The sequence below is a fragment of the Mobula hypostoma genome, chromosome 21 (assembly GCF_963921235.1).
Source record: "Mobula hypostoma chromosome 21, sMobHyp1.1, whole genome shotgun sequence".
In the NCBI taxonomy this organism is placed as follows: Eukaryota; Metazoa; Chordata; class Chondrichthyes; order Myliobatiformes; family Myliobatidae; genus Mobula; species Mobula hypostoma.
In genome coordinates this window covers 16,438,379-16,463,959 of record NC_086117.1, presented here as the reverse complement: position 1 = coordinate 16,463,959, position 25,581 = coordinate 16,438,379, and the positions used below count along the sequence as shown (strand labels likewise).

Genomic DNA, 25,581 nt, shown 5'->3' with positions numbered 1-25,581 from the left:
TCTTGCAGCCAGTAGTCTTTTTGGATAAGTCTCCATTAGCTTTGCAGTGTGATGGAGCATGATTTGCCCATTCCTCCTTGCAAAATTGCTCAAGCTATGCCAGATTAGTTGGGGAGCAGTGATGGACATCGGTCTTGAGGTCTTGCCAGAGATATTCGATCAGTTTAAGGTCAGGAGTCTGACTGGGTCGCTCAAGGACATAAATTTTCTTAATTTAAAGCCACTCCATGGTTCCTTTGGTGGTTGTGTGTTTTGGGTCGTTGTCTTGCTGGAAGTTGAACTTCCTCCCCAGTTTAAGCTTTCTGGCAGAGGTGAGCAGGTTTTTATCCAGAATCTCTCTGTATTTAGCAGCACTCAGCCTCCCATCAATCCTGATCAGATTTCCAATCCCTGCTGCTAAAAAGCATCCCCATCACATGATGCTGCCTCCACCATATGCTACAGTAGGGGTGGTGTTACCTGGCTGATGCACAGTATTAGATTTACACCACATGTACTGCTTAGTGTTGAGTCCAAAAAGCTCCACTTTAGTCTCATCTGACCACAAGACCCTCTTCCACATCTTTACAGTCTTTTCTAAGTGAAGCTTTGCAAATTCTTTATGGGCAAGGATATGACTTTTTGACAGGGCTTCTTCATTGCCACTCTTCCATAAATGCCCTTTTTGTGCAAGGCCTTGGAGATTGTGGAGCCATGAACTTCATCTCCAGTTGCAGCTACTGACTGCTGCAGCACACTCAGATTGACTTGGCATCATAGTAGCCTCTCTTACAAGAGCCATTATTTAACGGAGGGGCAGCCTGACCTAGGCAGTGTGCCTGTGGTTTCATATTCTTTCCACTTTTTCACGATTAATTGCTCTGAGGTGTGTTCAGTGTCTTTGAGATGGTCTTGTATCCTTCCCCAGATTTGTGCTTCTCTGTTATCATTTCCCTGACTTGTCTTGAATGCTCTTTGTCTTCGTTTTGGTTTGGCCTGTCGAAAATCTACCATACAGTTGAATCTTATGAATTCATTGAAAACAGGTGATCCTCCAGTTTTCTAAATCAACAAAGTGGGTGAGTTGATAAGGTATTGCACCTGAGGAAAGTTGGTGTAGTAATTGCAAAGGGGATTAATGCTTTCCAGCCTCACAATTTCGGTTTTTAATTTTTAGTAAATTGCTGATGGGCTTTGGAATTTTTCTATTAATTTGACATGATGCACAATATTTTGTAGATTAACTCCAAGAATCCTAATTAAATATATTTTAAATTTAGAAAATGGAACTGTAAAATGTGAAAATAGCTGTGGGGGCTGAATACTTTTTCAAGGCATTATTGACAGAGGAATTCATCCAGTGTATGCTTCCATGTTCTTTTGATGTACCGTAAATGAACAAATCAGTGCAGACACCTAATGTAGATAACGGACAGTCTTCATGCAGTGCTTTCAATAATTGCATCCTCCAAATCTTCACTTTCATTGTAACATTCAAGATGATTGTCTATACCTTCAAGTTCTTCATATTTCCTAACTTGTTGCAGTAGTGAAGTTGTTTCATTTTCACTTCTGGCTGTTTCTGACATCTCCAAGTCTTGAAACAGCAGTGAGCAAAACAATTCTGAATTGTAATACTGCTTATTTCTTGCCACCAGTGGCAAAAATCACTGCTTTTTGAACACAAACAAATGCAGGTGATGCTGTTTGAAAACTACTACTCCTAAGCACAGTATAATGTCTTAATGGTGGCACAAGTAGATACGACTGACGCTAGTTAGAAATTGTTCAGCAAATGTCTCCTGAACCAATTAAGCGACATAGTGTCCCAAATAAACAAAGAGAATCCAGGCTATTTTTAGATTCTTTTTTGTTTTTTTTTTAATAGTTGCCCCAATAAACAGTTGCCCTGATGAACTGATGGTCCAAATAACCGGAATCAGCTGTTTTTGGTTTTGAAGTGTATTGTAACCTTTCCCAAAGATAGCAAACTCTGAAAGCAGTATTTCCAAGTCCTTTCAAGTCTTTTTGAATTGAATTGACTTTATTTCTTACATCCTTCACATGCATGAGTAAAAATCTTTACGTTATGTCTCTGTCTAAATGTGCAATGTGCAATCATAGTAATTTATAATAAATAGAACAGTTAATGTAACATAGAATACACTCAAATCAATGTGAGTTAATCAGTCTGATGGCCTGGTGGAAGAAGCTGTCCTGGAGCCTGTTGGTCCTGGCTTTTATGCTATGGTACTGTTTCCCAGATGGTAGCAGCTGGAATAGATTGTGGTTGGGGTGACTCAGGTCCCCAATGATCCTATGGGCCTTTTTACACACCTGTCTTTGTAAATGTCCTTAATCATGGGAAGGTCACAACTACAGATGCACTGTCTGCCCCTCTCTCTGCAGAGTCCTGCGATTAAGGCAGGTACAGTTCTCATACCAGGCAGTGATGCAGCCAGTCAGGATGCTCTCAATTGTGCCTCTGTAGAAACACGTGTAAAAATGTGCAGTAACTTTACTGTGACTATTGTTCATTCGTTGATGTGGAAATTTCTTGTTTTCAGGTTAATTATGCACATAAACTCAAATCCATCAAAATCTGTTTGTAAGTTTCAAATGCTGATGTTAAATTTCATACTGGTACTTCCAGGGAGCGGCTGCAGTGGGAGGAGCTGGAGTTCTTCAAAGCATCTGTCTGCCACTTCTCAGTGTATATCAACTCAGTACCAATGGCACCACTCAGGTACTCTGCCTCAGTCACTGTTACAAGGATCGTTTCAATGTACTTACCGTACTGTTAAGTAGAGTGAATATACACAAAGTACCAACACCTGAGTGATCAATTTTGATATTTTAAGTTAAATCTAATATTGATGAAATTATATTCAGTCTTGAGAACTTCATGGGGAAACTTGCTCAGGTATTATAAAAAGTGAGGACTTTGGGAATAAGTATAAAGGAAGCTAAATACATTTTACTGATTCTATTGGGTCTTTAGGGAAAGTAACTTGTTCGGGAAAGCTAAGTAATTTTGAATTGTTAGATTAGCTTGTATATTGCCTGGATTGTTCTAATTTTGATGGTTAAAATAGTATATTTTCAACTATTTTTAATAATTTCTACAAAATAGAGGTCCATTATGTCCTAGATACCTCCCAACTATATACTCTTATTAATCTTGCTTCCATTGCTTTGTAATGTGCTTCATTCTAATTAGAAGTTACAAACACAAATTAATTTTTAAAGAATATTAAGGTTGATAATTTTAACTGACATAAACTGAAAAGCAACAACTGTCACAAAATTGTATTCAAAAATAAGTTTTCAACATGATGCAAAGAATCAACACAAGCACATTACTAGAAAAAGCTGTGTTTTTCAGTCAAGTCATAATTTACATTACAGATTGCAGTATCAAATCTTTGGCATAATCGAATCACACATATTTATAAATTCATAGAGTTTCTGAGATTGAGCTACATCAAGTAGTTTTTCAAATTCAATGTTTGAGTAATTTTACATTTACAAACAATCTAAGACTTGTACTGTGAACATGAGGAAGTCTGCAGACGCTGGAATTTCAAGCAACACACGTAAAAGTTGCTGGTGAACGTAGCAGGCCAGGCAGCATCTCTAGGAAGAGGTACAGTCGACGTTTTGGGCCGAGACCCTTCGTCAGGACTAACTGAAGGAAGAGCTAGTAAGAGATTTGAAAGTGGGAGGGGGAGGGAGAGATCCAAAATGATAGAAGGCAGGAGGGGGAGGGATGGAGCCAAGAGCTGGACAGGTGATAGGCAAAAGGGATAGGAGAGGATCATGGGACGGGAGGCCTAGGGAGAAAGAAAGGGGGAGGGGGGAAGCCCAGAGGATGGGCAAGGAGTATAGTGAGAGGGACAGAGGGGAAAAAAGAATATATATAAATAAAAAATAAATAACGGATGGGGTACAAGGGGGAGGTGGGGCATTACGGAAGTTAGAGAAGTCAGTGTTCACGCCATCAGTTTGGAGGCTACCCAGATGGAATATAAGATGTTGTCCTCCAACCTGAGTGTGGCTTCATCTAGACAGTAGAGGAGGCCGTGGATAGACATATCAGAATGGGAATGGGACGTGGAATTAAAATGTGTGGCCACTGGGAGATGCTGCTTTCTCTGGCGGACAGAGCGCAGGTGTTCAGCGAAATGGTCTCCCAGTCTGCGTCGGGTCTCACCAATATATAGAAGGCCGCACCGGGAGCACCGGACACAGTATATCACCCCAACCGACTCATAGGTGAAGCGTCGCCTCGCTTGGAGGGACTGTCTGGGGCCTTGAATGGTGGTGAGGGAGGAAGTGTAAGGGCAGATGTAGCACTTGTTCTGCTTACAAGGATAAGTGCCGGGTGCTCTTGCACTTCTCTCTCACCACCATTCAAGGCCCCACACAGTCCCTCCAGGTGAGGCGACACTTCACCTGTGAGTCGGCTGGTGTGATATACTGCGTCCGGTGCTCCCGGTGCGGCCTTCTACATATTGGTGAGACCCGACGCAGACTGGGAGACCGTTTCGCTGAACACCTACGCTCTGTCCGCCAGAGAAAGCAGCATCTCCCAGTGGCCACACATTTTAATTCCACGTCCCATTCCCATTCTGATATGTCTATCCACGGCCTCCTCTACTGTCGAGATGAAGCCACACTCAGGTTGGAGGAACAACACCTTATATTCCATCTGGGTAGCCTTCAACATGGTGGCATGAACATTGACTTCTCTCACTTCCGTTAATGCCCCACCTCCCCCTCGTACCCCATCCGTTATTTATTTATTATTATATATATTCGTTTTCTCTCTCTCCTTTTTCTCCATCTGTCCCTCTCACTGTACTCCTTGCCCATTCTCTGGGCTTCTACCCTTCCCTTTTCTTTCTCCCTAGGCCTCCCGTCCCGTGATCCTCTCATATCCCTTTTGCCAATCAACTGTCCAGCTCTGGGCTCCATCCCTCCCCTCCTGTCTTCTCCTATCATTTTGGATCTCCCCCTCCCCCTCCCACTTTCAAATCTCTTACTAACTCTTACTTCAGTTAGTCCTGACGAAGAGGCTCAGCCCGAAACGTCGACTGCACCTCTTCCTAGAGATGCTGCCTGGCCTGCTGTGTTCACTTGTACCGTGATATTGGACGTCCAAGTTTTGTTTTTCTATACAATGCTTGCCTGATTTTTCATATGAAGAATTAATTGCTATTTGCCATCTCTCCCAACATTTTCAATTTTCTCCTTAAAATTAAGACTTTGGGATCTTCCCGAAAATCTTTGGATGCTCCCTCGTGGCCAGGTGTGTATCGACTCACGATGTCACTGATGGAAAGACTTTTAAAATCACTACGCTACAACTTCCTTACAGAATCGTTAGACTTTGTTGGGGTCCATCAAGAGCGGATACTTCAGGTGGGTAAATGCTTTTGGTGCTTTTAAAACTTAGTGTGCACTGAATTTAGTGTGTTTTGAAGGAGCAGTTCCTTCAGTGAAATCCAGAAACCATTTTAAAAAGAAATATTCTAATTTGTTCCAAAGGTTCTTATGCATAATATTTTTCATGGAGGTGGTCATCAAAGTAGATAATTCACTTGCAGATCCAAAAATGCTTGAAAGCTTATATATATTTAAAACATATAATAGCTAAACACAATGAATTATTAATAACTTTCCCGTTCACCCTCACCTTTTGCTTTCACTTGGTTTCATTGAGACTTGATTATAAATGCCTGTAAACTGATGTCATAACTGTTGACACACCCAGTGACTTATTACTAAAGTCTACTTGCCACAGTTCAAATAGGATTTAGAACATGTCTTCTAGGCCACTAGATGGTGTACTTTGCAGAACAATATCATGACTTCATTATTTCTGAATACTCACCAAGGGTTTCTTCTCACCTGACTGTCCAGAATTGGTATGAAAGTCATGGAAACATTTTTTTTTAAGTCCTTTTACTCTCACGTGAAGAAGAACATTTTATAAATATATACTTTTAGAGTAGGTTTTTTTTAAATGTCATTATAGGCCAAATGGCCATCTCCTGTGCCATAAATATGTATGATTTTATTATGTTAAATATTGTATGCTCATGTTAGGTGCAGCAGGATACGAGTCATTATTTTTGCCCATTCTCTTACAGTGTTTGGATGCAGTTCGAAAGGTGCAGAGCTTGGCTTGCCTCGATGAAGTTGATCACACAGTTGGGTTTCTTCTTCAACTTTCCAACTTCATCAAAGAGTGGCGGTTTCATCTGCCACAACTGCTTAGGGATGTGCAGGTATGTTCAACTTAGAATGGATATAATGTTGAACACGAGGCATCCCTGCTTCAAACAGAATAGCAGAGAACTGAAATCCATATTATTGCACTTCTTTAGCAATATGTTTTTACCAAGAACACGTATCCCAGCGCTGTCTTATTACAGCTCGGGCCTACTTTGTGACCAGTTGTGGTTTACCGGCCACAATCTCACCATAGAAAACAGATTAAAAATGAGTTCATTTCCCATTGAGTTGCCAGGATGTGGATTGAATTAAGATCACAAGTGAACGGAAATAACCTAGTGGTTTTTGCTTTAAAGATGCTCCTTGATAAATGTAGTTAATAGCTTGTTCTTTGTTTTACAGGTGAACCTGTGTTACTTGTGCCAGACATGTACCTTTCTGCTTCATAGTCCGAAAGTGCTTCAGCACTATCTACAGGTGAGTATGAAGTTGTTTCCTTAAAATGTAATTTGCCATGAATGTATACAGTATTTAAGCATGTTATTCAAAGAGTTGGGTTACTAATGACATTAAAACTAAAAAACATTTTAAAATATTTATCAGTAAATTATTTGCTGTCTTTTGGGACCTTTGCTTTAAAAGTTAACAGTTCTGTATGATTACTTTAATCATTTTTCATAATGTTCATGAGCAGGGTCTTGGCCCAAGACGTTGACTTTTTATTTCTCCCCATAGATACTGCCTTACCTGCTGAGTTCCTCTTTGTGTGTGTTGCAATTTGCTAGCAATGCTCTTAAGATTTTGAGGTATCTGATTAAAATAGGGGAAAAATAATAATCATTTCATTTATCCTTGCAGCTCTAGAGATTTTTTGTTTGCCTTTGATCTAAACAAAGAAGAATGTCCAGCCTTTATAACTGGACAGGGCTGAACAGCACTTTGGGCACCTGCTGTTCATGTTCATCAATTCCAATGTGCATTTGTTAGCTTGGAACAAGTTTCAATTTGGTTACGTCTTCCATAGTGGACATATGCATTTAAAGACCATAGGGTGATAAAGACTGAAAGTCAGGCAGCTGTGGGGTAAATGGTAGAAATTTCTGATTTTTAAAAATGATCTAAATAGTTTATCTCTGACAAAAAGGGAATTGCCTTCGAGAAAAAAAGATTGAAAAATTATGCACAAATTTAAATCCAGTTAGGGATCCAATGAATCCAGGCTGAATATTGTTGAGCATTAAGAGCGTTGGGCTAACTCAGTTCAATCAACACAGATATATTCTTGGTAATTTTATTGAAGGAAATGCCACGTAGGGGGCAATTAGAATGTAAGAGGCTGTCCAAGATCTTGCAATGATTTACATTTAACTTTGCATTTGACCTTTGCCATACAAATCTGGAGAAAGATGGATGATGTCATTTGGATTGGAAGTTGCTTCTCATTTTAAGCATATGTGCAATTATTTGAAGGGAAACGGTATTATGTAGTACATTTCTGTGACAGTGTCCCAGGACTGTCTCCCATCCCCACCCCTCCACTCATCCCTGATGTTAATAGGTTAGCTTTTGGCTATCTGCTTGGTGTGCTGAGCAGTTCGAGGGCAATTGTCTCACTCTCACTCCTTGTTTCAAATGAAGTGTTAAAGAGCAACATGTAATGAAGCACAACATTAATTCAGATGAAGATCCATTAAGTACTTTTCAAATTTCATCTTGAAAGGGCTATAATTTCTCCCACACATGTAACTATTGTCTGATTAATTGTCTCCCTTTCCCTGTGTGGAAAAACCATAATGCATTTGAAGTACAATATCCTAGTGAGTCAGAAATTCACTTCTTTGCATATCTTTGCAAAGCTACATTTTAACTGCCCTTTTTCAAAACAAAAGGCTTTTCAAATTTCATTTCTGATCATGAGTTTGGAGACTGAATCCAATGGTAACTGATTGCAAAATGACTCTGGATATATAGATGACTTCAAAATTCAAAGTAAACGCTATTATTAAAGTACATGTATGTCATTATTTACAATCCTGAGATTAATTTTCCTGTGGGTATACACAGTAAATCTATAGAATAGCAACTACAACAGGATCAATGAAAGATCAACTGGAGTGCAGAAGACAACAAACTGTGAAAATGTAACTATATATAAATAGCAAAAAAAAACGAGAACATAAGATAATAAGATAAAGAGACCTTAAAGTCAGATCATTGGTTGTAGGAACATCTCAATGGATGGGCAAGTGCGTAGTTATCCCCTTTTGTTCAAGAACCTGGTGGTTATTGGGTAGTAACTGTTCCTGAACCTGGTGGTGCAAGTCTTTCTACCAGTGAGAAAAGAGCATGGCCTGGGTGGTGGGGATCTGATTTTGGATGCTGCTTTCCTATGACATTGTTTCATGTAGGCACAATCTAAAGAAAAACTTGCATAATACTGGCATCAAATATAATCGATTGTATCCTGTTGATTAGGTGAAGAATGGAGATTCTCTTCCGCCTGCAATTCTTCCTCGGCAGCCCAAACCAGCTCAGACGCCAACAAAGCAGCAAAACACAGAACGAGATGAAGTGGAACAGCGTGCAATGCTGAAAGTCCAATCCAGTTTGCTCAGGATTCTGAGTAAAACATTAGCAGCTATACGACACTTTACTCCTGATCTGTGCCAGATACTGCTAGACCAGGTCAATAATTATTACCAATTTATTTGTTTCATTCTAGGAATAAATATGAAGTTCATTCAGATGCTCTTGAATACTGAGATTCTAATCTATTGTGTTGGCTACTCCTTAAAAGGGGCATTCTGTACATATCTGCCCAAGAAGAGCAGGACCCTATAGATCCAGTAATTTCCTGGCCACTTCCTTGTATTAACTGGTATCCAAACTATAATTTTGGAGTCGTGGGCTCTAGAGCACAGAAATGGAGCCTTTGGCCCATGATATTCATCTCAACTTATTTCCCCCCATCTGTCGTAATTCCACTTTCCCAATTTAGAACAGTAGCCTTTTGACTTTGTGTCTAATAAATAAATTTTATTTGATATAGAACTTCAATATATGTAGATTCAAAGAAATGACTTTTGTTTATCATGTGGTTCAGTCTCATTTGAACCCCACTTGCAGTCTTGCACTGCATTGGAGAAGGTCCAGAGGAGGTTCATGAGAATGATCCCGGGAATGAAAGGGTTAATGCTCTGGGCCTGTACTTGCTGGAGTTTAAAAGAATGAGGGAGAATGTCATTGAAACCTATGAATATTGAAAGGCCTAGATGGAGTAGATGTGGAGAGAATGTTTCCTTTATTGGGGGGGGGGGGGCGGTCTAGGACCGGAGGGTACAGCCTCAGAATAGAAGGATATCCCTTTAGAACAGAGGTGAGGAGAAATTTCTTTAGCCAGAGGTGGTGAATCTGTAGAATTCATTGCCACAGACAGCTCTCGAGGCCAAGTCATTGAGTATATTTAAAGCAGAGGTTGATAGGTTCTTGATTGGTAAGGTCTGTGAAAGGTTACGGCGAGAAGCAGGAGAATGGGGTTGAGAGCTATAATAAATCAGCCATGATATGATGGTGGAGCAGACTTGATGCACCGACTGGCCTTATTCTCTGCTCCTATGTCTTATGGTCTTAAAACAATGCTGTGAACATTGTGGATACGAGGAAGAAATGGAATCCATTCATTAGATTAATACAGTTGTAATTTAAAGCCGTGATATCTATATTATAAACAAATGATTTTTTTTCTTCAAAACACTAATTTTGTCATAATATTGCTATTATATTCTCTGATGTTCTTGTTCATTTGCCTACCTGAATACTCATTTGAGCACTGACAATAGCTCACTTCCCATGTAGTTTTCTTTGGCTTCCTTGAAAGTCTGGTCAAGATTTGCAACCTCCTTTAATAGTGATAAATGTGCCGTAAGATTTGGAATTGCTGTACTTCTTTATCCATTTCTTGATCTGCCGTTTGGATGGTGGATGTTTATATGGATTAAGAAACATGATGCTGGAATCTTGATTCTGCTGGACAAGTTACCTTGATACATGACAGAAAGGACATCACCACCTGAATTCCCATTCTGTACCAATTTATTTTATTCTCACAGTCCTTAGATCTGGCTGAATATGATATGCTCTTCGTCCTGAGCTTTACTACTCCAGCATTTGATTCTGATGTTGCTCCATCATTTGGAACTCTGCTTGCAACTGTGAATGTGGTTCTAAACATGCAGGGCGAGGTAAGAGATTGTTGGGAGTTTAACCATTGAGATCTTCGTACCAAAGAAGCCTGTCAATATACCAAGTTAATCAGTTTTTCAGGCATTTGAAATAGCTTCTGTAGATTGATACTTTTCCACAATTGAAGTAGAGGGTTTCTTTCTGTAAGAGGCATCATTGCCTTATCTAGAAGTAAGTTTCAGTATTGCCAAGCATTCACATTTTTTTGCCATATAATTCCACAAATTTGGACAACCTTTCTGTATGCAATTTATTTTTAATGCTTGAGCCTTGGCTGTGATTATCAACAGACTATTTGGCTCGATTAGGATGCCAGGTATCGTCACAAAACATTTACTTGCCAACAAAGATTAAGACATGAAGCAAAATTTATAATGCCTTTGGGGAGATCTGGTAACTTTGACACAGCATTAGGTGTTGAATGCAGCTCTTTGCAGTTCTGGATAGTTTGGCACCATTGAGATAATGTTGGGAAACTTCAAAAGTAACTTTTGTGGATAAGTTGATTTTTTAAAAATAAAATATTTCTTAACTGTGGTTGCATTTCTAACAGCTGAGTTTGATTTTAAATGGGCTAAACTCCATTTTGTATACCTTTTCCAATGTAAAATTTTATTAGAATACACTATTTTTACAGTATATGTTGAAAGAAGAACATTTCATGTTTCAGATTGATAATTTTTCACAAAACTGGAAAAAAGATAGAGAGAAACCAGTGGTAAGATCCAGGGATTGAGAGAATAAAAGAGGACTGTGATGCGTTGGAAGTCAGGAGAGATTAAATGACAAAGGAGGCATTAGTGCAAAGTTAAAAGCTGTGTAATTGGACATAGAAATTAAAGGTCATTCTGAAGAATGTGTAAATAAATAGTGGTAGCAAAATAATTTATCTCTTGCCAAGGGAAATACTATGAATTGGAATTGATTTATTGTCACGTGTACTGAGATAGAATGGTAGGTTTTGTTTACATGCCATGCAGGAACGGAGGGAACATCGACTCAGACCATGAGGCCTGCATCGGGCATTTTCATGCCTTACAAGGCGCAGATTGGAAGTCTGTGTGGGGTGCCACTCCTCACACAGACACTAGAGCAATGTGTGGTTAAGTGCCTTGCTCAACGACACAAACACACTGCCACAGCTGGGGCTCGAACTAGCGACCTTCAGATCACTAGACGATCACCTTAACCACTTGGCCACGTGCCCAACCATGTAGGAAGATCATTCCATATACTGAAATGCTGAAAAGCAAAATGGAGTGCAGAATAGTGTTACGGTTATGGAGAAAGGTCAGTGCAGGTAGACAGATAAAGAGCAAAATCCATGAAAAGGTAAGCTGGGAGATCAAGAATTCATCTTCTAGCTTATCAGAGTAGCATTCAAGAACTATTTTTACAGCAGCAAAGAAGTTGTCTTTGAGCCCAGTGATAAGAGTTCTCAAGCTTTTTCTCCCACCTGATGGGCAGGAGAGAAGACAGAAAACTGGAACTCTTTAAAAACAGAAATCTGGTCATGCTCTATCTGAAATTATTTAGCTATAAGTTGAATCCATAAAAATGCCTGTTAAATTACTTTTCATCAAGCTTATGTTGATTTCCCATTCATTATTTGTAGACAAAGAATCTAACAAAGATAGAACTTGCCTATGTAAGTGGATATTTTTTCCTGTAGCAGATAAATTGTAGAGCTCGAAATATTAATTGGTCTTAAAGCCCCTTAAGATATGGAGGGGTGAATATTTACCATGCTTGCTGTTTCTAATGGTTATCAAGTAGCCCCTGTAGACAAATGCATGTGGAATTTCAATGATTTCAGTATCTGCTCAGTTGTGATGTTACATTTTGGTATCATCTGTTCAGAAAACATAAAGGAGAGTTAGCTGAGTAGATTCCAAAGGGCAGATGGTATAATGGGAACTATACCCCTGATAACCCTGAGGTTGGGGAGAAATAAGTCTGTAGTATATATTACAAAGAAATAATTGTGTAATTTTCGTTTGTTTCTGGCATAATAGATTTATTGTTTTACCTCTTTCTTTTTATTTCTAGATTGATAAGAAGAAGGAACCCATGTCACTAAATATGATACCTCTAGCTTCATCTGAAGAGACAAAATCTTTAAAGTAAGTTAGAAAAGTTGGGTGTTTCATAAAAAGGCTTTTAGCTTCAATAAAGTGTCATGTTTAACTGTCAGCTGCTGTATTGAATTGAGTTTAGCGAGACTGTCATAGAGCCAAACATTGAATTAAGTTTACCACTATACTTTGGGGAAATCTTATCCATAAGCTGTTTAGGTTAAGCCCTGCGTATACACCTTGCCTTGATTATGTTTGACTATCGTATACTCAGTTATACAGCACAGAAACAGGCCCTTCAGCCCATTTGGTCCATATATCCCCCTAAACCTTTTCTATACATGTACCTGTCCAAGTACCTTTTAAAAGTCATAACTGTATCTGCTTCAACCACTTCCTCAGGTAGCTTGTTCCATATACTGACTATCCTTTGGGTGAAAACAGTATGGAAACAAGCACTTCAGCCCATCTCCTCCGTGCTGATCGTGGTAATCCTATTTCCACTGTTTGTCCCTCTAAATCTTTCTTATCCATGTACATGTCTAACTGTACTTAAACGTATATGCACATGCTTCTACCATTTTGTTCCATGTGCCCACCACCCTCTCTGTTGAAAATCTTACCCATCTTAAACCAATGCCGTCGAGCTTTAAACTCCCGTATCTTAGGGAAAAGGCTATGTCAAATCGCCTGAACGGTGCTCCTCTCTGTGATTCAATCTGTCTTTGTGACTCAAGACCATAGTCCCTTGTGAATGGTTTCTTGCCAGGTTACTGACATTCTTCATTTAGCTAGGCAGCCATAGCTGGTAGAGGAAGTAGTTGAGGCAGTTATGATAGCAACACTTAAAAGATATTTGGATAGTAGGTATATCATTAGGAAAAATTTAGAGGGGCATTTGCCAAATGCAGGCGTGGGGCTAACATAAATGGCCATCTTGGTCAGTGTGGACAGGCTGGGTCTAAATCATAATAAACCACGTGATTGTTCATTGATTTGATCTGGAAAGAAGTTAGGGCAACTGTATGCATATCTCCTCATGTAATATCAGTTTTGGTCTTGTTCTGAAGAAGTTTGTTGCTTTTCTTTTAAGTGAAACACAAAAGCTCAGACAAGAGTGGGATTTGGCACAGTGAATGGTAGAAGAGAGAGAGGGATCTGGGAATAATTCCTTGAAAGTGGTGTCATAAGTAGATAGGTTCACAAAGAGAGCTTTTGGTACACTGGCCTTCATAAATCAAGTTAGTGTGGATTTGTGAAAGGAAAATTTAGATTTAATGCCTCTTTTAGATTTGTTAGAGGATGTGCCAAGCAGAGTAGCTGAGGGGGGAATCCAGGCGATCCTGGTCAGTAAGGATTTTTGGAATGCTTTTGATAAAGTACCATATGGGTGGGAGGACGGTTGTTGAACAAGACTCAGGCAAGTGGAATAGGGTAATATATTACCTTGTATTAAGAGTTGGTGAACAGGGAGGGGGGAATAAATGGGTCCTTTTCAGGTTGGCAGGCTCTGATTCAGAATCGGGGGAATTGTGCAGGGCCGCAGCTAGTCACAATATATGCTCACAGGTTTGATGGCAGGATCTTGACCTGAAACATCAACAGTTCCTTGATTGTTGCGCCAGATCTCAGCATCTGCAGTCTCCATTCTCAGTGTAAATCAGTGCTTTTGCTGAGGAGACCAGACAGTATTTGCAAGCTCTCTATTGATTCAAATCTGAGTGTGTAATGAGTGGGCATTGATACAGCAAGTGACTACAAGATGGAAGATTTGGTTTTAGTTTGGTATTGAAAGGACCCTTGAATTTAATTAATCAAAATCCTAACTTGTATCTGTAGCATGCAATCAGGAAGTCAAGTACTACGATGGTCTTTACTGCAAGGGTACAGAGTTATTACTTAGGGCTTTGATGAGACCACACGAAAATTAGTGAGTACAGTTTTGATTTTCACAGTTAAAGATATTCTTCCTACGGAGGGAATAAAGCAAAGATTCATGAGAGTGGTTCTTGTCTTATAAATCCAGATTGAGTAGGTTACGCGTCTTTAGTGAACATTCTGAACCAGCCAGATCTAGAAGCTCAGTCATACATTGTATTCAAAATAGAGATCAACTGATATGTTTCTACATTTAGAGGAGAAAAAGGTGAGGAGACATTTTGGGAAAATCAGAAGTCAAAAATCAGACTCTGTTGGAGTGGGTTCGAGAAGCCACGTGTTATGTTCTTTAATGTTTTGTTAGCCAGGGTGTTTTGAAATGTTTGAATCTTTAGTGTATGTTAAAGCAAGTGGCTTGTTCAGGGGCTTAAGATGAATTCACAATTGACTGCATTGTGTGGGTTGAAGTTGCATGCATAGAGCTGAATTGGAATGCCAGTTTCACTTCCTGTAAGAGTTTTTTTTTAAAACAACAATCCAGCATATGTGGTCCTTTATTCTGCCACTAGCAGTGATTTATTGTTAGATTTATTGAATTTAGTTTCACATCCTTCAACTGTGGAATTTGAACTCCAGACTTCTGCTTATTTAGTTTATGTTACTGTAAACTGTGTTGACTCTATCCAATAGTTCATTTTGATAGTAAATTAATAACTGTTTTGGATTCTCAAATGGTTCTTTTTATTAATGTAAATGGAAACATTTCTAAGTTAAATTATCACAAGAGATTTGATGTACTTTGTTCCAACTTTATACATCACAAATCACAGTAAACCGCATGGTCATTCATTGATTTGATCTGGCAAGAGGTTAAGACAGATTCTTAACTGTATGTATATCTCCTTGTGAGAGCCTTGTTCTGAAGAAGTATGTAATTTTTTTCATAACTGCATCACTTATAGTAGCTAGTAAGGTGTGGGTGGGGTGAAAGGGAGAAGTGGTTGTTGATAAAGATGCCTTGCTTGCCTAAGAGAGACATAACTAAAATGCCTAAAGATATAATTTAACTGTTGCCAAGAATAATAGAAGATAAGTTCAGTTGAATAACCTGTTGACAAATATGCAATCAAATATATGCCATGTCATAACTGAATGCTTTTAAATGGTATTCATGTTGGTGTATTCTCATTTAATGCCATGGGTAAACTATAATGTTTAGATGAATTTGTTTCCATGGTATTGTGAGCCTGGAGATTTAAGATTTTTCTGTAGTTCCCAGACCACACGTTTGGTATAGCTCAAAATACTTGTCAGAAAGCCAGAATTGTATGATTAGGGAGGGTAATTTAATCTATACCAGCTGTTCTTTGGTTTGCTGCGAAGTTTGTAATTGAAAGTTTTATTAATAACTTTTACTAAAGTCAGTCCACCATACAAATTATAATACAATTACATAATCAATAACCTTCATTGTTTTATAGATTTGACTTATGACAGTGCTAGCTTTAGCCTAAAATGTGCCTCTAATGTCAGAAGCTTTTGGGTTGAGGCACTGTTTTGCAGATTTGAGAACACGAGCCATTGTTGTATTGATTTGTATGGCTTATGTCTTCATGCCTTGTCCTCATGGGTATCAGTGGAGGAAAATTCTTCCAGTGTTGTAATATTTACATTTCCTCTAACTATGCTTTTTTAAAAATTGTGAATAACAAACTATTAATGAGGTTGTAAGGGACACAGTATAAATCTAAGCTCTTTAATTATTTCTAAACATTGTTCAGTTATGGTCATCTCATAACAAGAAGGAATGTGGAAGTTTTGGAGAGGGTGCAAAGGAGATTTATCAGGATGCTGCCTGGGCTAGATAATGTTTTTTAATGAGAAAAGGTTGAGCAAGCTATAACTTTTATCTTTGGAGTGAGAGAGAATGAGAGCTAACTTGATGGAGGTGTATAAGAGGCATCAATAGAGTGGACAGTTAGCACCTATTTCCCAAGATGGCAAAACCTAATACAAGAGGATATACTTTTAAGGTGATTGGAGGAAAGTGTAGTGGTTAGTGGTAGGATTTTACACAAAATGATAAGTGCATGGTGGAGAAGGCAAATATATTAGGGACTGTGATGAAAAATGGAGGGCAGGGAAGGGTTAGATTGATCTTGGAGTAAGCCAAAGTGTTTGTACAGTCCTATGTAAAACAGGTGAAATACTGTTTGCAGAAGATGAGTAATCAACTTGTACCATTTTAGATTCTCAGGCTTCCAGCCAGGTACAGAAGAGTTTATTCATCATAAACATGGGGAGAGCACTAGATCCTTTTTCATGTTGGGATTGGCTAATAGGATTTTAATGGGTTAAATTTCATGATATTAGTGGTAGCCTGGATAAGGAAAGTTCCATTTATCCCTTCCCCATCAAAGCTAAAAGTTTTCATTTATTTTAAAGGGCGCTTTTGAGATTCACAATGGAAAACTGTTTCTATGCATTGATTTCACAAGCGGTGAGGTATCTGAAGGACCCATCTGTTCATGCACGGGACAAGCAGAGAATGAAGCAGGAGCTGAGCTCAGAGCTGGTAATTTCAGTTTAGATGTTCTACTGCAGTGACAAGCTGTTATAGAAAATGTTTCATTGTGTTTACTTCTGCTGTTTTCTTGAATCTCAGATTTCATAATTCTGTTGGTGAGTTCCTCCACGATATTTATTTTATTGTCTGAAAATTCTTCCTATATCCTGGCCAGCAACTGGATTTTCAGATTATGATTTGCGTATGAAAATCATAACATTTTGTGGACTGCAGTTATTCCTTTGCACTGCAGAGGACAGCAAAGGACTTGGAATGTTACTCAGAACAATGCCAAAAGCCGATCACTGTATTTTGGTGCTCTGCTTTATTCATTTTGAAGCTGCACAGAAGGTGGCATACGGAAGGAAAAAAAATGCGCTGAAAGCACCATCTGGTTTGGATAGTGGGATTGAATAAATACATCCCCAGTGGAAGTTAGCGTAGATCACATGTATTTCACTCTACTGAAATTTTTGATCCTTCCCTGTCACTTAATTATTTTTTTCTTTACTATTTCAGAGTACAGTTCTGTCTAGTATTTCACGGTATTCTCGACGTGGAGCACCTTCATCCCCTGCTGCAGCCTTACTGCTGACTCCTCCGAACAAATCAACCTGCTCCATGTCCAAGTTGTGTCCTGAAAGTCAGGAACCCTTAATACAGCTGGTCCAGGCCTTTGTTCGACAGATCCAGAGATAACAAGGAGCAAAATAATCTTAAAGATTAATGCTCTGCAACTCTGAATGAATATATATATAAAACTTAAATGCAATATTTTCTTTGTCAGTCTTTTTTTACTGACCAAAGCTAATGTGAATATAAATGACAAATAGATTGGTGAGTGAATCAAAATAATTGGTAACTTAAATTTATTATTGAAAATACATTTTTGTGTAAGTTTTTAAATGTACCACTTGTTTCTCAAAGCTAAAGGATAAGTGAAGTTACAGAACATTACATGGTAGTCTTTTAGCAAAAATAGCAGCTGTTCCTAAACAATTGAAGAATTGTAAATAAGCATCCCATCAATATGTGTGACAACCATATCTTGTATTAAGAAATATTGAGACTCTCTTTTGTGTTGTAGAAATGTAGTGTTAAAGGCGGGAGTAAATATTTTTTATATAACATTGTTAAACCCTGTTTTCTTAAAACAATTTCTTAACGAAGTTAAGAAATGATAGTGAGTGGATGTGGTGAAAAGATTACCTGGTTAGCCTTATGTGTTCCAAGCATCCCTGTAGATTTTTTTGCTATCAAGATACTGCATTCCATATTGATTGGTAGTGCCATTAAAGTTTACAGCTATTTATTACTTTATATACACTGCATTTCATCCCTTGGATGTTTCTTGCAAAATTTACCAAAGAATCTTGAATATGTATTTCCAGCTGCTTTTGTTTCTCATGTAGTGACTACACTTCATTATCTGCCATTTTTAGACTGATGAGAAGAGCTAAGTGAACAAAGAAATAATGACAGATCCTATTTCAGGAGAGCTGCTGAAACAAGTTTGGACAAAGCAAGACCTGAGTTTTGGATACATGAAATAGTTCTTTGTTCTTAGTCCTAAAGATTGTGTTTTTTTTTTAAAAGCTTTGAAGAGAGGTAGAAAGTGCTCTTATTTTCTACTTGAGGATTTTGCAGTAATTATAATTTGAAACAGTGGATGAATTTCCCTCTGCTGGCTCTAAAATAGGAAGTTGTAGACCATAATTTGTCTTTACTGAGGAAGATTATACCCATGTTATCTAAAGATAAAGGGCCTTGTGCTTGAGAAAGGGCTTGAAGAGGCCTGTTTTTTTTTGAATTTACACCTTTTGATACTAAGCTTCCAGTTTCACCAAATGGTTTGGCATCATATTGTATTCAAGGAAGTTGATGTTTTGGGTCAAAATGTCACCTGTACTCTTTTCCTAGGTGTGCCTGGCCTGCTGAGGTCTTCCAGCATTTTGTGTGATTAAGTTAAGCAGTAGTTCATTCTAAAGATGCTTAAACAATGCAAACTGTATAAATTCAATTGGTCATAATTATCAAGAATAATATGATTTCAGCTGGAGTCGATGAGCAGCTCAAGTTTGCTTTCTAATTACAAGACTAATTTATGCAGCACTGTGAGCATTGTATATAGACCTTTATGATCTAGTTTTTAAAGTGCCTTTAGTCAAGATATTGAATAATGTAAAAACTTTTTAACAATAACATTTTTACAGGTAGCCACCATCTTTAGAAGATTTTTTTTTAATAGAAGTTGAATATAATTTAAATTCTTGTTAGACATGGTTGCTTATGTTTAACTTTGAGTCATTTCTTTTACCCTCAATGTGGATTTCCTTTTAAGTTTGAGTTTAATCATACATGAATACAGCATTATTCTGGGGAGAAGTTGCAAAAGAGTAACAAAAAATATAATCCAAGACTCTGAGTCCTGGAATGTTGCAGCAGCTGAACACTACATTCCTTGTCTTCTGCCATGCAAACACTGGGGTGCAACACAGACCCCAGCTTGAATGCTGTGCCTCTTCTCTTCTAGGTGGCTGTAAGCAGGCAACACTGCAACTTGAAGCTTAGTCCTTGGTTATGACCAAGGCCATACAGCTCCCTTGCAACCCACCAATGAATCAGACTTGCTGCATTCCTTATTAACAATGTCCAACAGTCTCGCGATCACAAGAAAAGCAGGTACTAGCATGATCCGCACTGTCCATTTCCTTCGGTTTCTCTGCCAACGAGCAACTCGCTGATGGGGTAGATGTATATGCAGTACATCCAGCAAGGTCTTGCAATCATAAAATATACATTTAAAAGTGATAATAACAGTTCTGGTGGACCCCGTAGAAACTGCTACACTGCAGTGTGCTGGCATCTTCCTTTAACAGCAACAAACGAGCAAATGCTTGCACTATTTTAAAGATGATGTGAAAACATTAATGGAGTCGGGTTTACCTTTTATAATGGTTCACTGAAAAGCATGGCTTTTTATTGTGTTTGCTGAAGGGGATAAACTGTTTATACACATTTGGTACCTAGAGAAAAGAGAAATTACATGGGGCCAATACAGTAATTACTCATTTTGGTTTGCAGCTTTAAAGTCTCAGGTGAAAATACAGAATTGGTATCCAATTGACTTCCTTCAGCATATAGTTCTGTACTACTGTAAAATGAAGAGGCAACAGGTTCCCACTGAATTTGATTGTCTTTAATCTGCAATCTGATGCATGCACTGTAAACATGAATGTAGCTTTTATTTTTTTTTGAAAAGTTACATTTGAAATGGTTGTAGGAACAAGACATTTATAATAAAGGAGGAATACTAGAGCAAGGTTGTGGCTCTGGCAAAATTTTGGCAAGTTAGGGCACTTATGACAACTTCTAAATTATCCATTGATTTTAAAAATGCATTGAGCACTTACCACAATACAAAATAATTGAGACAGATCTAAAACTAAGATGTAACATGTATTTATTAGCATTTAACTAGGACCCATACCTAGATTAAAGCAGCCACCATTTGAAAATGTAAAAATCAGTCATCATTTATTAATGGTTTGTGACAAACAATTGTGGTCCTCAAGTCAGATGGTTATTAATAGATGCCATACGTTATGTTGGAACTCCAGAACACTTAACAGTGACCAACTACTTTAAAAAAAATCAGCCTGCAGCTGGTGCAAGTTCAACCCCACAACTCAAAGTAAGGTGCTTTGGTAAGGGCTCATTGATGGCCCTACATGTGGAAATGTCCCATGCTCCCTTTTATTTAAAACAACTATTAAATCAAAATAATTGTTGTTAACAAATGTATTGTTTCACAATGTACAAGTTTAGTTCAAAAGTTAGAAAAAAAACTAGTTCTTGGTTGTTGAACCCAGAATCCACAGAAAATCAAACATACAATACACTTCCAAGTGCATTTTATTTCCTTTTAGGACATGAACAGTTTCCAAAACTGACAGACCTGTCCTATTTCAGATACAATTTACTGTTTAAATTGAAATAGTTCATACGCTTATCATATATAAAGCTTTAGTTTCTTCAGGAATCTACATGTTTAATTTGTGTTTCTTCAGATTTCAAAAGGAGAACACAGGAAAATAAAATTACAACTGCCAATGCAATGTACCACTTAAGGGAAAAAGTCTCTCCTTTTTCCAAAAAAGACTTGATCACCTACCCAAATTTAACTGTTGATCTCTTAGTAAAATTCAAACTCCAGAGAAGTCGAATGCGCAATGGATCATTAGGCCTTAAACATAACTGGTCCTGAATTTTAGAGTGGCCATGATCATTTTCAATAGGTTCATTTCTGATTAGGAACTATCAATGTGACATTTTACAGAGCTGAAGTTCATTCTATGCAACATATTAACACCATTCTCCTCTCAGAACAATTTTCTTTAGGGCTTAACAGCTAGGCACTGAACATTCTTACCACTAAATAAAACTACTGGCTTTCAGTCTGACAGTCATCAGAAAATATAGTTTGAATACATTTGTGTTAGTTCTGCACACAACCATCACAATAAATAAATAGCTGTTCATAAGCAAAATTCACTCAAAGCCTAACAATCTGGATCTCGTCCCTTCCTGCTACTTGAAACTGCCTAAACAGGGGGAGCTAATAAATGTAAAGTCCTAAATATTTTTAATAATTGTACTGGTTAATTATACCGTTCGGCATTAATAACATCCACATAATATGACAGCAACTGACCTAAGAAGTTTTCAGTTCCATTACTTTAGAAAACTGCAATAGAATTTGTAGGTAATTTTCCATAGGAAATACTTTAACCTGGCTGGGCAGGAGAAAATTTAATGAAATTCTAAAGAAAGCAAATGGAATACAATTCAGATAGTAAAAAAAACTGAGCTATGATTCACATGATCTTCATGATCCAAGGCAACAAAATGAACTATATTGTACACTATCTACTAATTAAATGAGCAGTTTATCCTTTCCAAACTGCAACACTTAACAACCCTAAAATACCTTGCACTTCACCCAACCACGTGGAAGTTAGATGCTTAAAACATAGAAATTTCTAAACCATGTCAGATTTAAATTGATGTGCCATTTTACCAAACAGAACATCGCAGGGCACCATAAATAATAATGCTAAAGACGATGCAACTTGGTGTTATAAACTTAAGATTTTTCCTAAACAGCACAGCACAAGGTCAGGCAGGGGTGGGGATGTATACTGTCCATTGCACAATATCAAATTAAGCAGTTCATGCCTGCATGCAGCAAGTAAGGAAGGCCACTGTGCCACGGGAGTGCTGGGCAATGACCATCTCCAATGAGAGTCTTAATCTAACTATGACAGTCCATGCCATTAGTTGGGAATTTTAATGAAATACCATGGCTACAAGAATAGGGCAGAGGGTAGGCACTCTACGCAGCAAGTGACATCCCAAAACCTCTCCACAATTTGCAAGGCAGAAATTGCGAGCATGAATACTCTGCAGCAACTTCTCTAAGGTAGTTAGGAATGGGAAGTTCTGATGCCTAGACCCTCCTCCCAAAATAATGAATACATTAATAAAAGGCAGCTTTGCATTGGGTTAATTGAAAAGGTGCATAAGAGTAGAAGTAATTTCATAATGTCTTGAAATACCAGCACCACACCACTGAATGACTACTGGTTTTCACTGATAGATCTGTGCAAGAGTAAAGATTGGAACTTGTCTAATGGTGAATGGCCTGAAATACTGCATCAGGAAATTATGAAATACAAACACAAGTTTAAGGAATCAACACAAGTTAGCATTTAGCCCTCATGTCCACTCTACTCTTCCAACAAGGTCATGACTAATCATTTAGCTCATGCTACTTTCCTGCACTAACCCCACTCCCTCATGATCCAACAAGCAAAATACTTCACCTTGAACACTGGTGACTCTTCCTCCAAGTTTCTACAGAAGTTTCTCAAAGTTGCAAACAGCTGAATGCATATTTTATGATTGATCCTCACCAGTTCTCAACATCTCAACTAGCAGAAACATCAGCTGTGCATCCACTCTCTCAGACCAAAGGGCATCTTCACCACTGATCCTATCAGTCAAAGAAATTAAGCTAGTGAACCTGCATTCCACTTTCTCCATTGACGCAATATCCATCCTTGGGTCAGAACAGAATTGTACACAATTTTCAAGGTGTGGACTAGACCATTATATTATCTATCAATTGCAGCCCAATGGTGCTTTAATGAATCAGGCATGACAAAGTGATGGAGAGTGTTTGGCTCACCATGGGGAATCCTGAATGGAAAGAGCAGAGCGATAAAACAGAAGTTAACAAATAAAAAATGTCAATAGAAAACGATCAATGACTAAAAGCAGGAAGGGGAAGTCACAATACTGGGAGATCATGGGAACTAAAGAGGAAGCATGAGTGGTGTAAGAAAGGGGCAGCATTTTCAATATTAATATTACATGATTAAAAATACAGTAAAAGACTATATTGACATTACCTCATGCTCAAGTAAACAGGAAATGGTAAGTCCATTTTCTACAGCTGATACACTGTGGCTGCAGAAAATTAAAAACTCTACACAATGTTAAAAAACTGTACAAAATTAATTAAAAATAGAAAACTGAATGAATTGCTAACCTTCCTAGTCTGGGATCAATGGTGTACAGACGTTGTTAAATAAAAAGGCTTAAGGATGATCTACAGATACAAAACTCAACACAAAAACTGATTCTTCACTTTGCACAATCATTCAACCTGCAAGCCAGGTATCACAAAGCTACTTAAAACCTCAGTGTCTATAACAAAAAAAAACAAAACCTGGCTTATGTATGAATTCATGTTCTTAAAAAAAGCTATTTACAATGTCCAAATACTGGTATTCTAGTTAGTGCTATCCTGCAAAGTGTCCATTCATTACATTACCCTTGGTATTTCAGGCTGCACCCTTTACTTGGGGAGAAACAAAAACATGCCTCAACTTCATGCTGTGGCAGGAACTCAACACTAATCCCCAACGTGAACTGGCTTGGGGTGAAAAGATTGAGGGTTGGGGCAAGCGGTGGGATTACTCAGTGCAAAAATGCATCTCAGCTAGAACAGCAACTAACCTCGATTGGCAGTGTTGAAAACCAGCCAGAGTTTAATGTTTCTCAACACCTGCGGCTGGAAGTAGATGAAAACCACTGTCTTCCTTCCCTCTCTTCACCCTCCCCCTCCCCACAGACACAGAGCATTCACTACCCCAGAGATCTCTTATGATAAGAAACTCCTTATCGAACTGGTTACAACAAAGACATAGCTGAGATGAGAATGAAGACTCGTGCTACTGTCTTAACTTCAATGCCTATAAAATATCTGAATGCAAAGCTACCATTACCAACTGAAATTCTGACAAAGTATGGCTAGTATTGATAACTTGGGACATATCTGATTGCTCGCACATTATCATCACTATTTAGATCCAGACAATCTTCTCCTAAGAGAGTTGCAAATAGAAGAAAATTATCCTCTGACCAAACTATATTTTATGATTTATCAATGGGGAAGTGTCAGCACCTATCCTTAACTAGCCTCTTCTGAATTTTCCATGATTCAGTTAAAAAGAAAGTTAAACTGATTACTATCTACAATTTGCTAAAGAAATTAAAGTCCTGAATTAATATTCTTAATCAAGTTGAAATTACTATTCTGTCATTTTAGACATTTGAGAAGCACAGATTATAAGTTAATAATTTTGGCCAGGACTTTTAACCTTCTTACTGAAATTCCAAAGTTGCTGTACTCCATAATTCTAAAGTTTTCCAAACAGCAGAAAAGGAGTGAGATTCCAAGATATTCTGACATTAATTTATGGTTTTTGTGTTCATACTTCAAGTTATCAAGAATGGCTTGGACATCTTAAAACCAAATCATCTGCTAAAGAACAAGGACTACAGCAACAACTGCTGAAAATTTTGATACCAGTTTGGTTCGGGAAGAACATCCCCATTTCTATAATCAACAATCATTTAGCACATTTCAAGTCTGCTGTTGACAGATGAACTAAACGCTAATCCTATCCAATAATAGAATCAGTAGCGCTGAAAACAACCAGTAAATTTCTGTACTTTGGGGTTTTATGTTGGATTTCTAAGCATGACCTTATCCGGACTCATGCCAAATATTATTGAGGACCACTTTTAAACACCCTAAATGCTAGAAGGTATAACATCACTTCAGGGTTATCCAATGATTACTGCAAATAAACAAGCATGGTATGTTTCCTTTGCAGATGTGCAAACTTAGACAACATTAATAGCTTGATGGCTAACAATCCAAAGCAAGTAAACGTGGCATTCTGCACTGTAGCATCCATGATTCACAACAGGACCTGACAACTAAAGCGAGCTCACCAACTATTTGATGGGTTAAAAGAATTAATTTGTGGACTCACTATATACAGAAACTCCAGACAAATATCAACTTTTACTTATTATTTTAAATGTAGCTCAGATTCCAGCAATGAACTGAGATAGTCCTTAAAAATGTTTATCTTTAAACCTTAAAAAAAGTCCATGCAGGAAATGTGAAATAGCATCTGATGCACTAGATTATCTTTTATCTGAAGCCATGGAAATTAGGAGCCA

At 38.1% G+C, this 25,581-nt stretch overlaps 1 protein-coding gene across 1 annotated transcript in view; it reads left to right on the top strand.

Annotated features, from left to right (window-relative positions):
* Nucleotides 1-17,689, top strand: part of nup188 (nucleoporin 188) — a 101,151-nt gene extending 83,462 nt beyond the window's left edge. Inside the window, exons 37-45 of the mRNA XM_063073489.1 lie at nt 2,633-2,725; nt 5,245-5,403; nt 6,135-6,272; nt 6,622-6,696; nt 8,695-8,904; nt 10,329-10,460; nt 12,511-12,584; nt 16,860-16,989; nt 17,500-17,689. Of these exons, the coding sequence (XP_062929559.1) occupies nt 2,633-2,725; nt 5,245-5,403; nt 6,135-6,272; nt 6,622-6,696; nt 8,695-8,904; nt 10,329-10,460; nt 12,511-12,584; nt 16,860-16,989; nt 17,500-17,679 (1,191 nt within the window). The 3' untranslated portion in view covers nt 17,680-17,689. The remainder of the gene's footprint in view (nt 1-2,632; nt 2,726-5,244; nt 5,404-6,134; nt 6,273-6,621; nt 6,697-8,694; nt 8,905-10,328; nt 10,461-12,510; nt 12,585-16,859; nt 16,990-17,499) is intronic.
* Nucleotides 17,690-25,581: the final 7,892 nt, after the last annotated feature.